Source organism: Bidens hawaiensis, unplaced genomic scaffold, assembly GCF_021521415.1.
Source record: "Bidens hawaiensis isolate Kalapana, Puna unplaced genomic scaffold, B.hawaiensis_p1.1 tig00000760_1, whole genome shotgun sequence".
NCBI lineage: Eukaryota > Viridiplantae > Streptophyta > Magnoliopsida > Asterales > Asteraceae > Bidens > Bidens hawaiensis.
This window is the reverse complement of record NW_027491043.1, coordinates 1434394-1451397: the sequence shown is the minus strand read 5'-3', so window position 1 is coordinate 1451397 and position 17004 is coordinate 1434394. Positions and strand designations below refer to the sequence as shown.

The 17004-nt window shown below is 34.5% G+C and overlaps 4 protein-coding genes across 4 annotated transcripts; 2 read left to right on the top strand and 2 right to left on the bottom strand.

Moving 5' to 3' along the window:
• The first annotated feature begins 3583 nt into the window (after positions 1–3583).
• Positions 3584–4126, top strand: LOC143534677 (uncharacterized). The gene has a single exon (XM_077029116.1). It carries the CDS (start codon positions 3584–3586, stop codon positions 4124–4126), a length of 543 nt encoding a protein of 180 aa, XP_076885231.1.
• Positions 4127–5219: 1093 nt separating this feature from the next.
• On the top strand, positions 5220–5579 carry LOC143534667 (putative mitochondrial protein AtMg00820). Its single transcript, XM_077029105.1, has one exon. The coding sequence runs from the start codon at positions 5220–5222 to the stop codon at positions 5577–5579; it is 360 nt and encodes a 119-aa protein (XP_076885220.1).
• Positions 5580–6873: 1294 nt separating this feature from the next.
• LOC143534169 (GCN5-related N-acetyltransferase 7, chloroplastic-like) lies at positions 6874–9303 on the bottom strand. The gene is made up of 5 exons (XM_077028734.1): positions 9038–9303; positions 8282–8434; positions 8086–8181; positions 7898–8018; positions 6874–7127 (listed from the first exon to the last, which is right to left on the bottom strand). The coding sequence occupies exons 1-5, from the start codon at positions 9290–9292 to the stop codon at positions 6955–6957; spliced, it is 798 nt and encodes a 265-aa protein (XP_076884849.1). The 5' UTR covers positions 9293–9303; the 3' UTR covers positions 6874–6954.
• Positions 9304–13204: 3901 nt separating this feature from the next.
• Positions 13205–16597, bottom strand: LOC143534158 (E3 ubiquitin-protein ligase XBAT32-like). The gene is made up of 10 exons (XM_077028731.1): positions 16316–16597; positions 16164–16223; positions 15988–16059; positions 15734–15909; positions 15469–15632; positions 14939–14997; positions 14758–14804; positions 14479–14619; positions 13937–14025; positions 13205–13653 (listed from the first exon to the last, which is right to left on the bottom strand). The coding sequence occupies exons 1-10, from the start codon at positions 16508–16510 to the stop codon at positions 13205–13207; spliced, it is 1452 nt and encodes a 483-aa protein (XP_076884846.1). The 5' UTR covers positions 16511–16597.
• Positions 16598–17004: the final 407 nt, after the last annotated feature.

The following is a 17004-nucleotide window of genomic DNA, read 5'->3' as shown; positions in this document are numbered from 1 at the left end:
TGTTTGTATTGTATACATGCAATAGTGTTATATTATATACAAAAATTTTAAAAAAAATCGATATAGTGCATATGTGCATTAGTGTTGTATTACGTATATGCGATAGTGTGTGTTGCGTACAATTATTAGTGTTGTATCTGCATATATTCACTAGTGTGTATTGTATAATACAATTGTGTTGTATTATATGTAACAAAACACTATTTTATATATGCAAAACACATTAGTGCACATATGCACTACATTGACTGTTTTTTTTATTTTTTTTTATTATTTTTTTAAGGATCATCTTATTAAAATGAGGAAAGAAAAAAAATTCATAAAATATTTTTTTTAAAAAGTTAAAAATAATTCTTTATTAGTTCTCTTTTTAAGAGGAGTTCCCTCTAGATCCCACCATTTTATATATATATATATATATATATATATATATATATATATATAGGGTTAGGTTAAAATAAAAACCCACTTGAGTTGTGAAAACTCTAGAAACCCATTTTCAACCACATGTTTTTAATTAAAGTTTAAATCTTGTGGTCCACAATTAAAGTTAATAAAAAATGTAAACATATATATAACATTTTCTCTCTCCTGAAAACATATATAAAAATTAGTAAAAAAATGTTAAAAAATAGCAAAAAAATGTTTTTTTGATTTTTCAATATTTTGTATTAAATGTAACAACACATATTACGTGTGTAACAAAAAAAAACAATGTTACATAGGGTTTTCACAACTCAAGTGGGTTTTTATTTTATATTTCCCCTATATATATATATATATGTATGTATGTATTATTTTTATATGTTATAGGTGCTAGTGTGAGCAAACGAAATTCCTCTCAAGCCATGTTGGATGCTCGTTCACATACTATAGACTTAAACAACGACCTTGAATTTGAAGAAGTCGAACGGGAGGAACCAGTTCACCCGACCGGGAGATGACACTAAGGAGGCCGCGAGAATACAAGGAGGATCATCTAGTAAAAGTTCAAGCACAATGGACCCACAAGTTAAGGCCTAATTTGATCGTTTGGACCTTAAACTTGAAGGAATTGTCTTGGTCAAAAAACATCGATATTGGAAAGAAAAAAATGCACAATGAGAGACAATAGCTACTAGAAGATCGAAAAAGGGCTCGTGCAAGAAAGGAGGCTTTGGATTTTATCAGGAGAGACTTCTTGCACTTATAGCCAGAGGGCCGAGCTTTAATGGAACAAGAGAAAGAAGTTTACCATGGAATGTTTCGTCATGGTGAATTTGATTTGTAGTTTTATGTTTTTATTCGAACTTTAGTTTGTATTTTTATTGTTTTCCTTTTGTTTAACTTTAATTTGTAACTTTTTTTATTTGAGCATTGGCATTTTCTTTTCATATTGTGTTAGTAATTTTATCTTTCTTAAAAATGTTAAATAAATAGAGAAAATTACTGTTTGCATCCCTGTGATTTTAGGGCGGAGACACAATGAGTCCCCGAAAATTTTTTTGAACTGGTTGAGTCCCCGCGATTTCAGAAACGAACAATTTGAGTCCCTGTGGTTTCAGAAACGAACAATTTGAGTCCCTGTGGTTTCAGTAAAATGAAAGTTTACCCTGAAAGTTAATTAACGGTAGAGACTCAAATGGTTTATTTTTGAAACCACATGGACTCAACCAGTTCAAAAAATTTTTCAATGACTCATTATGCCTTCGCCTTAAAACCATATGGACGCAAATGGTAATTTTCTCAAATAAATAACAATTATTATGTGGCATTTAACAAAGGGCATGATAACTAGTAAAATTGGGTTATTCCACAACGTATAAAACATGATATTGCCTCTTTGCCTACGTTAGAGTGACATGAAATGATAATTATCAAAACTAGGTTATCCCACAACACATAGCCTTATTGTATCCCATTGGCACACTTTTAGTCGGTCGGTTGGGTGCAAACTAATAGAAAGAAATTGAAAACTCATTTAAATGATCCAATCAAGTCGGTCTACAGACTGTGAGTCGGTTGGGACTTGAAGACCTCAATTCAGTCTATCTATACTATTAAAACAAGACCATTCTTTCATATGTCATTCAACTAGAGTAGCCAACTTGGGTGTCAACTAATACTATTACCATTTATAGAATTACTAACAAAGTTACAATGTTATTTGGTAGAATTTGGTGTCAAATATCCCCATCTGTTTATATTGTATGCTATGGTTAATGGAATATGTTCAGGATTCACAACTCATTTTCAGTTATGTACCGGTTGTTTGCCATTTCAGTCATGGCAAACCTGGTCCATGATTCGGGCCGAGTTGGGCCAGAGGCGCTTGCATTTCTGTAAGCGGTTGTTTTGATGATTCGAACTGTTACCTACAGGTCACATGGTAGCAAACCTTACCGTTGCTCCAAGATAAGCACTAGCAATTTAAGTCATGAAGTTCCCAATTTATAAGGAATACTTGAAATGGGTATGTTATTTAAGTCATGAGGTTTAGAATATATATATTGCCAATATATAACCAATTTAAGGTTTAAACATAGAGATTTTTATGTGATTATGTCCCTAAGTTGTACTTTACCCTCCACTAAAGACAACAGCCATAGCCAACATCATACATCCCTAATACCAACCCCATTGTTTACCAATTGTCTTGGCCGGTTCTGTAAAAAGTGAAAGACAAGGAAAAACCGAAAAATCAATATAAAATTCACTACCAGGTTGGTGCAACCACTTTTATTTATCAATGCCCAATTTTAAAGTCTATAAATTATACTATTTGTGCAATTCAAATCAAGATAATTCTTGAGGCGAACAGATTATGGGAAACGATTGAATCTACTGAAGCTACGCAACCAGATATTGGAAAGGACAAGACAACAATTACGTACCTGTATCAAGCGATACCGGAGGCTGTCATTTTGCAAGTGGCAAATTTCAAAACGGCAACGGAAGTGTAGGAAGCGTCGATGACAAGGCATCGGTGTTGAACCAGTACTGAAGGCACGCTTACATTCTTTAATGGTGGAGTTCCAAATGACGCAAATGAAGGAGGGCGAGTCAATAGACACATTTATGGAAAGGATTAACACATATACCACTAAGGCTAGTGAATTAGGAAAATCCTTGGATGAACCTATGTTTGTACGGAAACTCTTAGAATCTGTGCCATATCGGTTTATCCAGATTGTTGCATCTATAGAACAAAGTATCGATATAGATGACGTTTCAATCGACGAAGTTGTTGGGAACTTAAAGACTTATGAAGAGCGGATAAGGCTCAAGATAGGAAGCCCTGAAGATGGTCAAGATTGATCTTTGTACACACGCCACGACAGCAAATCAGGCGGAGATAAGCGATTTAGAAATCGAGGATGAGGAAAGTTTAATCCATCAAGAGAAAAATGGCTAGGCAAAATCCTAAGGAAATGGCTCGTCAAGCAAACCTATGATGAATAAGAATTGGAAGAAGTTCAACAAGAGCAAGGTCAAATGTCACAAATGTGAGAAGTTTGGACATTTTCAAAGGGAGTGTCCACAAAGGAACGTTAGATAAGCACAGTCAAACTCTATGCAAGAAGACAAAGAACCAACATTGTTAATGGCAATCATTGTGGATGATAGTGAAAAAGTCCTGTTGAATGAGGGTGAAGTCCAACCCAAGAAGCACATTTCAACAGAGGAAAGTCTATGGTATTTAGACAATGGTGTAAGTAATCACATGACCGGAGTGAGGAGTCACTTCAAGGAGATTAATGAAGCAATCAGTGGTCGTGTTCGATTTGGAGACGGGTCATATGTAGAGATCAAAGGAAGAGGATCTATATTGTTTGAATGTAAGAATCAAGAACAGATGATCATATTCGATGTGTACTGCATTTCAAATCTCAAGAACAATATGTTGAGTCTGGGGCAACTAACAGAGATTAGGTGTAAAGTGGTCATGGAAGGAAATCGTCTGTTAATATATAATCACAGGAGGAACCTGTTATTCAAGGTAGAAAGGTCTAAGAACATGTTGTACAACGTCAGACTAAAGATATCAACACCCGCATGTCTTCTAGCAAACATAGATGATGAAGCATGGATGTGGCACACAAGATTGGGTCATTTGAACTTTGATTCCATCAAAGACATGACTTGAAAGAATATGGTTCAAGGAATTCCAGAAGTTAAGCCCAAAGGACATATTTGTGATGCATGCGTAATAGGAAAACACAATAGAGATCCATTTCCAAATAAGGCTAAGTTCAGGTCTTTAAAACCTTTAGACTTGGTCTATGGAGATCTTTGTGGTCCTATATCCCCACCAACACATTCGGGAAAGAAATATATATTCCTATTTGTAGACGACTATACTCGTTACATGTGGATTTATTTCTTAATCAAACATTTAAGTTATTTAAAGAATTCAAGGAAAAGGTGGAGTTAGAATTATGAATTAAGTTAAGGATACTGGGGACTGATAGAGGAGGAAAATTCACGTCAAATGAATTCAATCAGTACGGCAAGGGAAACGGCACTACAAGGCAGTTAACAGCACCTTACTCGCCACAACAAAATGGGGTAGTTGAACAAAGAAACAGCATCATGTTATCTACTACTCTATGCATGCTTAAGGCAATGAAGATGCATCATAATTGCAGGGGAGAAGCAGTTAGGCACGCAATATTCGCACAAATAGAGTTCCTACAAAAGCTCTATTAGATAAAACACCGTACGAAGCACTAAATGGAAGGAAGCCAAATCTAGGAGACTTAAACGTTTTTGCTTGCACGGTATATGCCAAGGTAATATCATCTCGCTTGAAGAAATTATATGATAAGAGCACGCCTATGGTTTACTTAGGTGTGGAAGAAGGATCGAAGGCATATAGGTTATATGATCCAGCAAAAGATAGGATTCGTGAAAGTCGTGATGTTAAGTTTGTGGAGAAGAACTCTTGGAATTGGGAAATCTATATAAAAGGAACAAGTTTTGTCATTGAAGGGTTTAATGAAGTTCAGACAGTACTTGTAAATCCCGAGAGTCACGAAGACAATAACCATGAAGGACAAGTTGGTGATCAAAACTCTCCTATTACTCCTACAACATACTCTTATAAACCTATATCAGATAAAGAGGAAGAGGTTCATGAGATGACTAGAAGTTCACATCACGAGTTTGATCATACCCCTAAATGAGATTTTAGGAGGATATCGCAAGTGCAAGAGAATGCACCAGGAAGACGGTTAAACATGGAAAACTTGGAAGAGCTTATGATGGTGGAGGAAGTACCACGCAACTACAAGGAAGCGTCTACCGATGAAAGATGGATTGAAGCAATGAAGGATGAATTGGACTCAATCAACAAGAACAACACTTGGAAGTTAACTACTTTGCCAAGCGATCATAAGGCAATTGGTCTAAAATCGGTGTTCAAGATGAAGAAAGATGCTAAGAGAAACATTGTGAAATACAAGGCAAGGCTAGTAGAAAAAGGTTACGTTCGTGAACATGGAATAGATTTCGATGAAGTATTCGCACCAGTTGCACGCATCAAAACTGGTCGGTTAATCTTAGTGCTGGCAGCCTATCATGGCTGGGAAGTACATTAGCTGGATGTAAAGTCAACATTCTTAAATGGAGAATTGAAAGAAGAGGTATATGTCTCACAACCTGAGGGTTTCATAGAGCCTAAGAATACGGGAAAGGTATACAAGCTTACTAAAGCATTGTATGGACTAAGGCAAGCACCACGTGCTTGGAATGTGAAGTTGGATTAAACATTGAAGTCATTGAACTTCAAGAAATGCAATCTTGAACACCAGTGAATACCAAGAATACAAAGAATTGTACACTGGTCATTGGAGTTTATGTTGATGACTTGATAGTCATAGGCACTCCAAAGAAGAAAATTGACTTGTTCAAATCCCAAATGAAAGTTAAGTTTGAAATGAGCGATCTTGGATTGTTGGCATATCATCTAGGGATTGAAGTTACCCAAGTCGGGGGTGAGATTGCAATAAAGCAGACAAGATACATCAATAAAATCCTGGAGGTTAGTGATATGGTTAACAGAAGTTAAACCAAAATTCCCATGGATCCGGAAACAAAGTCAACCAAGACTGAGGGAGGCGCACCTGTAGACTGTACTCACTACAGAATCCTAATTGGGAGCCTAAGGTACTTATTATCAAATCAATTGTTAAAGATCATTGATTCGGCCAGCAGTGGTATTAGAGCATCAGATTTTGTGATTTGATTATCAGATTAAAGTTTCAATCATAGTTTGTTTTTTAATTCTTGTTCATCTCCTTATTATCAAATCAATTGCAAAGATTATCGATTGGGCCAATAGGAAGGTGGTGCCTGCTGCAAACGGGCTATTGCTGATCAATAAATGCATTCCGAAAGTCTGATGATGGGCTACATATGGATGTAGTACTGTAGTAGTATGAATCAATAAACCATGTTACTTTCTGTTATGAGGCCTCCATTTTACATTGCTATGGGTTACATAGGGGATGTCGGAACATGACATGCTTTCACATGAATTGTCATGAGGGTCAAATATAGAAAAATCTCGTAAAACCCAGTGCTGCTTCTCCCATTCCCAAGTTTTTATCGGCAAAGTTTATAAACTGCGCAGTTAATGGCCAAGACAACACCTTTTCTAGCCTTATATGGTTTTGCGTCACCTTAATAATAGCTCCAGTAGCTACTATCAATGACTTGATGAAAACGAGAGGACACTGTTAGGTTACTATATCATTCCTTACGCACAATTGAGGTCGGTATGTGGGTGTGTTTGCGGTTGTACCACTATACTTGGTCCTCACTTTGACCTTTTAGGTGCACCAAATTGTCTCCTTTAGAAATTAAAGATCTTTTAATTGTGAAAGAAAGAAAAAAGTTTAAAAGCACCAACTTTATACACAAAGAACTATATACCAACCGGAAAAAAACTTATGCTTAAACAATGGTAGTTGATCACCAATCATAATTATTGGGAATACCCATCCAGAGAAGTAGCCTTCGCGGACGATCAAGAAACCTTGCTTGCCACGCAGCTTCTTCACTCTCGTAAACGAAACCACATTTCATGTACAGATTCTTTGCCGGCTCATTGTCAACAGCAACGTGCACATATAAATCACTAATCCCTGAAAGTTCCCCAAATGCCCTCAATGGTTAAACTTACAACTTACAACCCCTTAAGAGGTCGAGTTTGTTTATTATGCGTTAATTGTCTAAGAGCTGAGCCTGAGCTCGGATCGTTTAACTTATTAGAGTTCGAGCTTGGCTTGTTTCGAGCTCTATTTCTAAAGCGAGAGCTCGGCTCGAGTGCGGTTTTTCAAGCTCGACTAGCTTGTTTATTATTAATTCATTGATTAATTTATATTCATTTTTTTAGTTTTATATATTTTTTAATTAGAACTTTTTGTATATAATATGGCATATGCTATTTATTTATGTTTCTCATAATTTTATATAATAATAATCTTCATAAAAATAAATATTTTATATACTAAATTACAGAAATAAAAGTCTCGTTTAGGCTTGCGAGCTAGGTTGAGCTTATTAAGTGAAGCTCATGGCCGGGCTCGTTTCTTGAGCATACTAATTTTTAGGCTCAAGCTCGTTTAGGCCCGGCTCGACTAGAACTTTCAGCGAGCTGATCTCGAGTAGCACACGAGCGGCTTGACTCGTTTAAAATCCCAATGTTTACTGATTAGTAATGTATTAATTACGATTACAAGGATCCAAATAGAATTTAAACTTCTAACAAAAAGTACTCAGAAGGTTGTATGCATTAAAAATGTATCGTGGGTGACTTTCCAATCATTTGTGACACGTCTGACAGGGAAAGATAATATTTCTAATTACCCGTTTGAAATAAAACACAACTTATATGAGTATTAAGAAATTTTACCCCAATTTTGAGCAACTAATTTTGATTTCTCGACGAGGAGAGAAGCAAGCCCGTTCCTTTGGCATTCGTGGGCGACACATACATTACTTAAATAAGCTCTTGCAAAATCTCCTCCAATTCCCTGTTCAATAAATATTTACTAACATGCATGTTTAATAATATGTTGGTAATGGAAATTATATTATTACCTTTGGCTTCATTCCTGTTATTTCATTTGGGAGGCTCAAACATTGATTAAGATCCAGAGTCCCTACAACGATTCGATCTTCTCCATCGTGTGAAAACTGCACAAGATTTTTATAGTCAAAATATGCTACAAAATTTTAAGAAATTTGAATAACATAAATTTTTTTTTTATAAAAAGTAAAAAAAAAATTATGGTACCTTACATGAAGAGCATAACTCCTCTGGAAAACTCTTTGTTTGTGATAACGGTAATGTGGCATTGATGCAAGACACTTTTTCCCGTTCTTTTGTGCCAGCAACGCGTTCTTTCAAAGCTTCAAACTCGCGCTCTGCCAAGTACTTTTTATGATCCTAAGGAAACTTAAAAAAGAGAAAAGAACATCAGTATTGTTACATCAAAAACCAACAAAAAGAATATGCATATGTACTATAACCTTTGTAAAATATCAAAAAATAAAGAGAATCCATAGGCATAGATTCATAAAATAATTCAAATTCAATAATAAAAAAAGAGTAATAAGAAGGGAGGCTAGCCCCATCCCATCCCCCCCCCCCCCACCACCACACACACAAAATGCTCCGCGCCTAGGTTCCTTTGTTGTCGCCACTTACACCTTGTGACTCATTCATTCAGTCGATCCCTATGTTGACACACTTAAATCACAAGTAGATGTCATCGTTGCAAACTGTATATACTCACCGTTAATTATAGTTATTATTATTTAATTTATCGATTATCATCAATTATATTATTATTATTATTATTATTATTGGTTAACAAAAACAAATTTCATGACAACATTAAATGAATATTGAACTTCCCGATAGTTACTAACTTTTTTAACTAAAATTTCAACTCTATTTGATCCAATCATAAGTTACTAAACTCAAATTCTTGTTCGATAAAACCGAGGCACAAACCAAACCGGGAAAACAAGGTAAAAGTCAACTCACTTGGATGCCAAACGTTGACTTGAAATCATAAAACGATCGAACTCGAAGAAGTGACGTGGCCCAAAGCTCTGAATCCGAACTTGCTTCTTCTGTCTTCAAAGCAGATTTATTAATCTTTATTCTCTCGAATTCAGTGCAGAGTTCTTGCTGCTGTGACGCCACCGTGCACAGCCGAAGACCACCGTTGTTGTGGCAGCGTGTACGGTTACTCCGGCCGTTGACCGATTGTAACGGAAGACATGTAAGCACCGCCATTATTATTCTATCCTCTGCGCGCCATTGGTAGTTGGATTGCTGGATATGTTATCTTCAAAGCTGCAGCAGCCTCAGCCTGTCAAATGGGCCAAGGCCCGTTATCTTTTTGGTATACCAACCAAACTAGACATGGACAAACAGGTTAACCGGTAAACAGCCGGGGAAAAAAACCGTTTTTTATTTTTTAATAATTAAAAACCTAAACCTTGTTTTGGGGCCAAAATAAAAAAATCGGTTACTAACCAGCAGTTTTTTCGGGTATAAACCGGTTAGAGTTACCGGTTAGAGAATCGAATACTAGCCAGGTATAAACCGGTTAGGCAGTGCATCTCTATACCAAACTAAAGTGACATTGAAAATTAACCCAAATTTTAGTATTTAAAGATAAACAAGTATCTCTACCCCGCGTTTTGGCATAGGGGATTAAATTATTATATGTTCAAAACTATCGTGTATTACGGCAGCTAAACGGCGGCAAGCCAAATATCGGTTGGATTCGTTATGGTAAAGTTTTGTGGCAAAAGTTGACATAGTTTTATAAGCATAATTGAGGGACCAAAAATTAAAGATGTAAGTTGAAAGAACAAAAGTTTTATTACGAAAGTTAAGGGCCAAAGGTAAATATGTAAAACTAAAGCTGATGGGCAAAAAAAAATGTATGTAAAACTTTTGTGATATATGATGAACTAAATTTTTGCAACTAAAGTTGAGAGACAAAAGTCTAATAAACTAAACTTCACACTTTACCTTTCAAGAATATATACAATTTAAATTTATATGCTTGCATAGTTGCATTATGTGTATATTGAAATACTAAATGGGTGTCCGCGCGATGAAGCGAGAAACACATCCTTTGATATCATGTAACAAATTTATGGGTGTTCATTATTCCATTTGAAACTGTAAGACCGTTTAATAGTTTGGTTTCACGGTTGAAACCAGAGGTGCCCGTACATATAAAAATGTTAATTATTTACTTATTTAGTATTAGATATATTTTAAAATATATATTAGATATAGTTAAATATAGTTAAACAAAGTTTAATTTAATATGAGTAAACTCGTCTACTACAACTTTAATTAACCCAATTTTCAATATGATTTTTTTTTTTGAAATCTTTGTTTTTGTTATGATTTCGCCTTCTATTTATTCTAATAAGGTTTATCATTTATGTGACCAAAGTTATCTTTGTTCATATTATGATTCTCTTAATTAACGTATTAGTTGGTGCTTAGTTTGAAGTGAAGGTATAGACAAATTAATAATTCTTATTTTAAACTCAATTTATTATCGAAGTACAAACTATATCGAAACCTAATCGTTAGTAATGGTTCAACTTAATTTTAAACAGTTTAGTTTCGGTTTTCGGCGACAAAAAAAAGTGTAAAGTTGGCTCATAGTTTAATTTAAAACCATCAAAATCGAACCGCAAATACTTCTGCATAATTTTTTTTTACTTCGTAAACTATAGCAATATCATACTCAAATTAAAGATAATAAAATGTTCATTTTTATGATGCCATTTATTTTAAAAAAATATTAACGTATGAAAAAGTTATAACTGTTTAAAAATCATGGGGGTAGTTGGGTTAAAAGTAAAAGATTAAGGACCAATTTTATAACTTTAAGGGAAGAAAATTGTAATTACTTTGAAGAAATTTAAAACGCACGTGAGTGTTAATACTACAATTACATTTTTGCTGATATTTAATGTTGTACCTCATGCATTGAATGTTGTAAATTACTTAAAATAAACGTCTTAATTTACCCATCAGTAGTATATTATATATAGTATAGCTATAACTTTTATTTCTTGTATATTGATATGTGTAGAGACATTTTAAAGAAATTTATGAATAAACGAGCAGTCTCGAAGTGACATGAGTTGCTTTGAACTTTTTACAACTAGAGCTCAAGCTCAAAATTTCCTTTTGTAAAGATAAATAAGTTCAAGCTGGCTCAGCTTGGTTTGTAAACATATCAGGCCTGAACCAAAACCTAACTTGACTCGTTTTAATTTGTTTAGAGCCAAAACTTTGAAGTGTTACGGCCCCACTCCAGATGGTTAATCATTTAGGTGTTCATTAAAGCCCCTCTACATTATCGTCATGTAGGAAACGAGGCTTCGAAACCCTTCTTCATAACGCCCCTTTCAAAGCCTCTTTACGGACCCATATATATATATATATATATATATATATATATATATATATATAACAGGAAGTATAGTTTTTGTAAAAAGGATAAGAAATAATCTTGTCCATTGATTTTGAGTACGGAGGGTTGAGATTAGTTTAGTGGAAAATCAAGTGTTAAAGAAGGGGGATGACATAAAAGGAATAACGCATTTGTTCTTTCTCTCTCCACATGCAAGGCACATGCCAAATCTCCCCATCATTTTAAAACGTCCATAACTTTTTTTTACTACGTTTTTATTGAAAACAAATTCACCATAATAACGAGTGTCTTTTTATCTTTAATATGAGTACCATATTGTAATACAAAAATTAAAAAAAAATTAGTGGGTTTTTTACAAATTGTGTTATACAATAGTATTTTTCATTGTGTTTTTCCATTGTACCTTTTAGATTGTGTCATACAATTGTGTTTTTTTTCATAGTGTTTTTTCTATTGTGTTTTTTGGATTTTTCCGGTGAGGTGGTGGCGGTGGGTGATGGGTGCGGTGGCGGTGGATGGTGGAGTGGTGGTGGATGTAGGAGATGAGTGAAGATGTAATTGGATTTTATGTAAGTAGGTTTTTGAAATTAATGTAAGTGGCTTTTAAGATTAAAGTAAGTGGGTTTTGATATAAAAGTGTTAAGACAAAAATACACTCCTTCCTAGTCTTCTTAGGAAAATCAAACTTCTTATTTGAACCTAACCCTTATATATATGTGTGTGTGTGAGGTCCCCCCTCCCCCCTAAGCGCCCATTCAAAGCCGTCCCTCGACGGTGTTACTTCCCAAAACTGCCCATGAGAGCCCCCGTTGAACGCCTAAAGCGACACGCCTTATCAAAAAGCATGAAGACATTTTATAAATAGTTTGAATTTTTTTATATCTTTTCTAGTATGGTTTATTAGAAGATCTTTTAATGAAATGATTTTTTTTTCCAAGACTGACTGTTTTATAAACAAATGGTTTACTTTATAAAATGTGTCTAACTAGTAGATTTCTTCCGTTCATTGCTGTTGAAAAGTGTCCATGTGTAATAAAAATATATATACCGAATTTGTCGTGGAAAAGTTGTCTGGTCTTTTATTAACGAAATTAAGATAATGCTAATGGACAAAATAATAACAATAATAGTAATTATAATAATAATGATAATGAACAAAATAATAACAATAATGGTAGTAATTATAATAAAAATATTAATGAGTGATACTAAGTATTCCATACTTTTTTTTAAGTTTTGAGTAGAAGAAAGACAACATATAATAAAAATAAATAAGTATTATTTAATACTTTTTTTTAAGTTTTGAGTAGAAGAAAGACAACATATAATAAAAATAAATAAGTATTATTTAATTGAAAACAGATAAATATGAAGAGTCAGATGTATTTTTATATGAACAAATTTTATAAATGAAGATGCTCTCTAATTAAACTATATGGATGAAAATATGGATCTCAATGTTAATGCTCTTAGTCCGAAGGTTACAATGACCAAATGTTTTAGTTTCGACATAAATATAAAACCAAACAGAATACTATAATGCTATACACGGCAACAAACTTGAAACAAAAAATCTTTGTTTTTTCAATCCTTTTAATATCTACAAAACAATAGATTGCCAAATTATACACATAAGCATCATTAGTTGATTAATCCAAAATCAAATGAAAAATATAAAAAACAATCTCAAAAGAGAATACCAATTTCATTGATTTCCCTGTATTTCATTCATGTCAATAATCACCAGGACTTTCCACAGATTGATTTGAAGCACATAACCAAGATCTTCTTCCTTTCACATGTGAACTAGACCACCCGATACTGGATCTCGGGTACCTCTTTACATGCGATCGCCTGATTATCGACGCAACTGTGTCCGTACCTCTTACACACAAATTATTCTCGAGTTTCAACGATGGAAACTTGCTGGATAATGGGATTGTTTCTTTAGTAACTGGAGTGTCAGTTTTGGGCATTGTAGAACACGAGCAGCATGACAGGGTTGAGCTATGTTTTAGTGGCTGAGCAAGTGGCTTTGTGGTTGTCAGCTTCTTGAATGAAACAATGCCGTGGCGGCAGAGAGGACATGCGATTGAACCTGGTGGCGAGTGGGGTGCACTTGACGTGTTGCTCGTGGAACATAGGTATAATGCACATCGAGTGCATAGTTCGTGTAAACAACCTGTTCTGAAAATGGTGAGTTAGGGTGAAAGGTTTATTGATTTATGATCATCAGGGCTGTTCCCGAGAATCCCTGAAAAGTTGGGAGGGGGGGGGGTCCCAGGCGAGTAAAAAATGATGGGCCTCTAAAATATTAAAAAAAAGTTTTTAGGGTATATAAAAAAATTTAAAATATATATAAATAATTATTTTTAAAAAATTTGGGACTCTCGAGAAAGTGGGCTTGGGACAGTCGTCTGCTTTGCCGCACCCCTGATGATCACGGATTTAGAAGGTTGGCGTACCTGATGCTGCAACTGTGCACTTATTTTCCAAGCAAACAGCACATGGATCGGCACAATTTGAAACTGAGTCACCGGTCCAACCACATTCTCTGGTAATGCAGAAACAAAAAGATTATGAAGGTTGACTTTTGATGTCAAAATAGGCAGGTTATTATAAAAGTGGAGGCCTAAGTTATTAATGAAAGTTTATTAAGCTGATATACTCATGAGCCATTCTGCATATTGGTGCAATCTTGAAGAAAACAATGTTTATATTCTGCGTCCAAGCAAAATAACTGTAGCTGTTGACTTTTAAAAGTCAAATTGTTTATTTCCAAACGTGGTCAAATATATATAAGTTGAATTGGATCAGTTCATGAACCTATTTGCATATTGGTAAGAATTTTGTAAAAATAAGTAATTCTAGAATGTTGACTTCTAAAGTCAAATAGAAAATTTTCAAAATTGCTTCAATTTTTGGAATAAAAGTTCCAAGTTCATATAAATATTTTGCTATTGTTACAAAAGCTTCAACAAATTAAGAAATTTAACTCAACACTTACCGTGCGATTTTGACCACACTCATAAGCGGAAGTGACAAATATGGAGAAGGAAGAATAATTGTTCGCTCTTGTTGACGCGCGCTTAAAATTTCCTCTAGCCATTCTCTATTCCATAAACGAGCAACCTCTAATGGACTCCATCTTTTACGATATTGAAAACACAAACATGACCAAAAAGTCAACTTTGAAACATAAAACAAGAAAAGTCAACAAACCGAGCGAGTTATAACTAGAAAAGATATTACAAAGAAAACGTAGGATTGGTATAGAAACACATACCCTTTTTCATTTTCTGCTGTTAGACTCGCACCCCTAGCGATTAGAATCTAAAACATATGGAAACAGACAACAATGCATCAGCCAAAGATCATTTAACAGCAAAAGAAAATAAATAAATAAATAAATAAAATAATAAATAAACACTTGGTTATTTATAGTTTTATTATAGTACAAACCATACTTGACAACAATGCGGATTTCCACCATATGCTGCATAATGGAGAGGTGTGCTTCCGGCTCCTGATAAGCGAGAACAGAAAAAGGTTTTTAGTTCTAAGCAGGTGTGTTCATTAATCGAAGCGGACTTGAGTAACCTGAAATTCGAACCGAACCAATTTGTATTCAAATTTCGCGTTATTCGAACTGAGTTTCTATTTTTCGAATTCGAAATTAAATATCTTGATTCAATTTGATTCAAATAACACGAATTCACAAGTATATAAGTTGTTTCCTATATTATTTTTATAATATATATGAGCTTTTCGGGCTCTGTCTAACTTTTTTTTATTGGCTAAAAAATAAGTCGACTAGTATATGTCAAAACAGGTTCAAGTTGAAACTGGTCAACGCAGGTTGAAGATAAACTTTGGATGATTCTCAACCCGTTTGACCCACTCCTCATTAAACCATTGTTTTGTTTTGACCCGTTTGAGATAAACCGCAATATTGTGACCTCTAGTTTTAGTGCATACAAAACGGGTCAGTAATTACCTATTAAATCAATAATAGTGCCATCTTCAATAGTGACCTCATTCACCGACGCCCCCAAATCAAGTAATAAACACAAACAATCAACATGCCCGTTTAATGCAGCCATATGAAGCGCGGTCACACCTCCATCAGCTGGTTTATTGATTACCTCAAAAAGTGAGGTTCTGCATATAAAGTTTCAGTTTTTATCAGACCCCATATTAAAAAGAATTCAGTAGATGATCACAAATCTTAATACATGATTTCAAGGTTTCTTGAAGCATACCCGTCATTCGATTCACACACAAATCCTCCAATTCTTGATCTTTTCTTTACAAGTTTATAAAATGTAGGAATACTAGGGATATAATCAGCCAGTAGGATCCGAATGCAACACGTGTGTCCATTGAGAGCAGCCAAGTGCAATGCAGTACCTCCGTTTTGACAATCGGTTCTATGTTTCTAAAACATTTTATGGTTAATCATTAACATAAATTTCATCAGTTGAAACACGAAACAGTCAAAAGTCAAAACACATACGTTGGCTTTGAAAAGAATGAGGGTCAACACAACTTCCCAATGACCATATTGACAAGCTTGCATCAGAGCAGTCTGTTCACATGAGAACATATGACATAACCTTAATATCTGCTAACATGGCAGCATGTTTCGAATGTAAGATGAACATGAGAGATTGAAAGTTACAAATTCCTAACCTGCCCGCGATAATTCTTGAGATTAATATCAACTCCTGACTCGATCAAAAGGGAAACAATCTAAAACATATGATGTGAATAACTTACAATTTAATTAGTTGATAAACATGATTAATAATACTATGAACAATAGATGGTATGCATTATGCAACCTCATGATGACCTCGAGCAGCAGAGTGATGAAGTGGTGAGTTTCGGCCCCCGAAAGTGGTATATTTAGCAAGCCTCGGGTTGTATTCCAATAAAGCTTTGGCTTCTAAAAAATCACCATCTCTAGCAGCCGAAACAAGCCGCTCACCGGAGGCTGAGCACCCGAATGCATTCCCAACAGCACTCAAAGATTCCATGACTATTCTTTTAATGTAACTATAAAAATCCCACAAAGGAACAATGAAAAGTGTGTGAATTTTAATGTGTTGTGTATATTTGGTAGAACAAGAGCAACTACCTACATCAAATCAAGATTCTTTGTTGAAGTTTCTTGAACTAATAGTGGTAAGCCAGACTAAAATATGGATGATGATGTTGATGCTGATGTAGTCATAGGTTTGAAGTGGTTGTTGCTTCTAATTGCACACAACTAACAAGTTGTTCTTGTTTTTACTAAACTAATAACAACCAATGAATCAATTACTTTCATTAATATAAAACAAGATAGATACATATTAAAAAATACTCAAAAATCTTGTTTAGACCTTCTAATGAAATTGACTGTATAACCATATATTCATAGAAGATTGTACTATTTAAATTTTGAACAAATTAAACTAAACCCAACTCAAAAATACCCTCAAAACCTTTATTTCAATTTGAACAAATTAACATAAACCCAACTCTAGAA

What these genes read in the sequence shown, in the direction of transcription:
- LOC143534158 (XM_077028731.1), bottom strand. Translation starts at nt 16,510, where the DNA reads ATGGAATCTTTGAGTGCTGTTGGGAATGCATTCGGGTGCTCAGCCTCC. An exon ending in GTGTGTGAATCGAATGACGG is followed by an intron (nt 15,633 to 15,733) that starts GTATGCTTCAAG and finishes CTTTATATGCAG; the next exon opens with AACCTCACTTTTTGAGGTAA. An exon ending in ACAGCAGAAAATGAAAAAGG is followed by an intron (nt 14,620 to 14,757) that starts GTATGTGTTTCT and finishes ATATCGTAAAAG; the next exon opens with ATGGAGTCCATTAGAGGTTG.
- LOC143534677 (XM_077029116.1), top strand. Translation starts at nt 3,584, where the DNA reads ATGGCAATCATTGTGGATGATAGTGAAAAAGTCCTGTTGAATGAGGGT.
- LOC143534667 (XM_077029105.1), top strand. Translation starts at nt 5,220, where the DNA reads ATGGAAAACTTGGAAGAGCTTATGATGGTGGAGGAAGTACCACGCAAC.
- LOC143534169 (XM_077028734.1), bottom strand. Translation starts at nt 9,292, where the DNA reads ATGGCGGTGCTTACATGTCTTCCGTTACAATCGGTCAACGGCCGGAGT. An exon ending in TAACAGGAATGAAGCCAAAG is followed by an intron (nt 8,019 to 8,085) that starts GTAATAATATAA and finishes TTTATTGAACAG; the next exon opens with GGAATTGGAGGAGATTTTGC. An exon ending in ATTAGTTGCTCAAAATTGGG is followed by an intron (nt 7,128 to 7,897) that starts GTAAAATTTCTT and finishes GGGAACTTTCAG; the next exon opens with GGATTAGTGATTTATATGTG.